Raw genomic sequence first — 2,227 nt, 5'->3', positions numbered from 1 at the left:
TGTCATAGGTGTTCTATCGAAACGAGGCAGTGAAACGAGGCAATCCCTGGTCGATGTCTTACTGAGTCATTATAATGAGTTAATGACGTTAAATCAAAACTACTATCTATCTCATAAATTAATTAATGAAGTTTTGCTTTCTGTGTCCTTGTAACTAACTCAATGCCAAGAGTCCGCTGTGAATCAACTAATAAAATCAGTGACTGTTGATGCTTGATACCAGCACCGAGCAGTCAGACAGGGGTGATTGGTTTAGAAACGAGCAGTCAGACAGCAGTGATTGGCTTAGCAACGAGCAGTCAGACAGCGGTGATTGGCTTAGCAACGAGCAGTCAGACAGCAGTGATTGGCTTAGCAACGAGCAGTCAGACAGCGGTGATTGGCTTAGCAACGTGCAGTCAGACAGCAGTCATTGGCTTAGCAACGAGCAGTCAGACAGTGGTGATTGGCTTAGCACCGAGCAGTCAGACAGCTGTGATTGGCTGAGCAACGTGCAGTCAGACAGCAGTGATTGGCTTAGCAACGAGCAGTCAGACAGGGGTGATTGGCTTAGCAACGAGCAGTCAGGCAGCTGTGATTGGTTTAGCAACGAGCAGTCAGACAGCAGTGATTGGCTTAGCAACGAGCAGTCAGACAGGGGTGATTGGCTTAGCAACGAGCAGTCAGACAGCAGTGATTGGCTTAGCAACGAGCAGTCAGACAGCAGTGATTGGCTTAGCAACGTGCAGTCAGACAGCTGTGATCGGCTTAGCAACGAGCAGTCAGACAGCGGTGATCGGCTTAGCAACGAGCAGTCAGACAGGGGTGATTGGTTTAGCAACGAGCAGTCAGACAGCAGTGATTGGCTTAGCAACGAGCAGTCAGACAGGGGTGATTGGCTTAGCAACGAGCAGTCAGACAGCAGTGATTGGCTTAGCAACGAGCAGTCAGACAGCAGTGATTGGCTTAGCAACGTGCAGTCAGACAGCTGTGATTGGCTGAGCAACGAGCAGTCAGACAGCGGTGATCGGCTTAGCAACGAGCAGTCAGGCAGCTGTGATCGGCTTAGCAACGAGCAGTCAGACAGCGGTGATCGGCTTAGCAACGAGCAGTCAGACAGCAGTGATCGGCTTAGCAACGAGCAGTCAGACAGCGGTGATCGGCTTAGCAACGAGCAGTCAGACAGCGGTGATTGGTTTAGCAACGAGCAGTCAGACAGGGGTGATTGGTTTAGCAACGAGCAGTCAGACAGCAGTGATTGGCTTAGCAACGAGCAGTCAGACAGTGGTGATTGGCTTAGCAACGAGCAGTCAGACAGCAGTGATTGGCTTAGCAACGTGCAGTCAGACAGCTGTGATTGGCTGAGCAACGAGCAGTCAGACAGCGGTGATCGGCTTAGCAACGAGCAGTCAGGCAGCTGTGATCGGCTTAGCAACGAGCAGTCAGACAGCGGTGATCGGCTTAGCAACGAGCAGTCAGACAGGGGTGATTGGTTTAGCAACGAGCAGTCAGACAGCAGTGATTGGCTTAGCAACGAGCAGTCAGACAGTGGTGATTGGCTTAGCAACGAGCAGTCAGACAGCAGTGATTGGCTTAGCAACGAGCAGTCAGACAGCGGTGATTGGTTTATATCTTACACCCTTCCCATTTTAACATCATTCTTACACAATATGAACAATACTTTCTCTCAGTATCAGACATATGCCTTATAAATGCATGAATAGAAGGTTATAGTCACTGAACTCTGAACTCTGCCTTGAGCTGTCTGCTGTAGTGTTGTTCTTAATTCCAAGGAACTCCTTTAATGGTCAGTCTATCAACCTATCAGGGTCCTCCTTTAATAGTCAGCTACTATCAACCTATCAGGATCCTCCTTTAATAGTCAGCTACTATCAACCTATCAGGATCCTCCTTTAATAGTCAGCTACTATCAACCTATCAGGATCCTCCTTTAATAGTCAGCTACTATCAACCTATCAGGATCCTCCTTTAATGGTCAACCACTATCAACCTATCAGGATCCTCCTTTAATGGTCAACCACTATCAACCTATCAGGATCCTCCTTTAATAGTCAGCCACTATCAACCTATCAGGATCCTCCTTTAATAGTCAGCTACTATCAACCTATCAGGATCCTCCTTTAATGGTCAACCACTATCAACCTATCAGGATCCTCCTTTAATAGTCAACCACTATCAACCTATCAGGATCCTCCTTTAATGGTCAACCACGATCAACCTATCAGGA

General features: G+C 48.0%; 1 protein-coding gene across 1 annotated transcript; it reads left to right on the top strand.

Annotated features, from left to right (window-relative positions):
• Positions 1-209: 209 nt before the first annotated feature.
• On the top strand, positions 210-1,691 carry LOC139534845 (dentin sialophosphoprotein-like). The gene has a single exon (XM_071334299.1). It carries the CDS (start codon positions 210-212, stop codon positions 1,689-1,691), a length of 1,482 nt encoding a protein of 493 aa, XP_071190400.1.
• Positions 1,692-2,227: the final 536 nt, after the last annotated feature.

This window comes from Salvelinus alpinus, chromosome 11 (assembly GCF_045679555.1).
Source record: "Salvelinus alpinus chromosome 11, SLU_Salpinus.1, whole genome shotgun sequence".
Taxonomy (NCBI): domain Eukaryota; kingdom Metazoa; phylum Chordata; class Actinopteri; order Salmoniformes; family Salmonidae; genus Salvelinus; species Salvelinus alpinus.
Note: the sequence above shows the minus strand (reverse complement) of the source record. Positions and strands in the feature narration are given on the sequence as shown.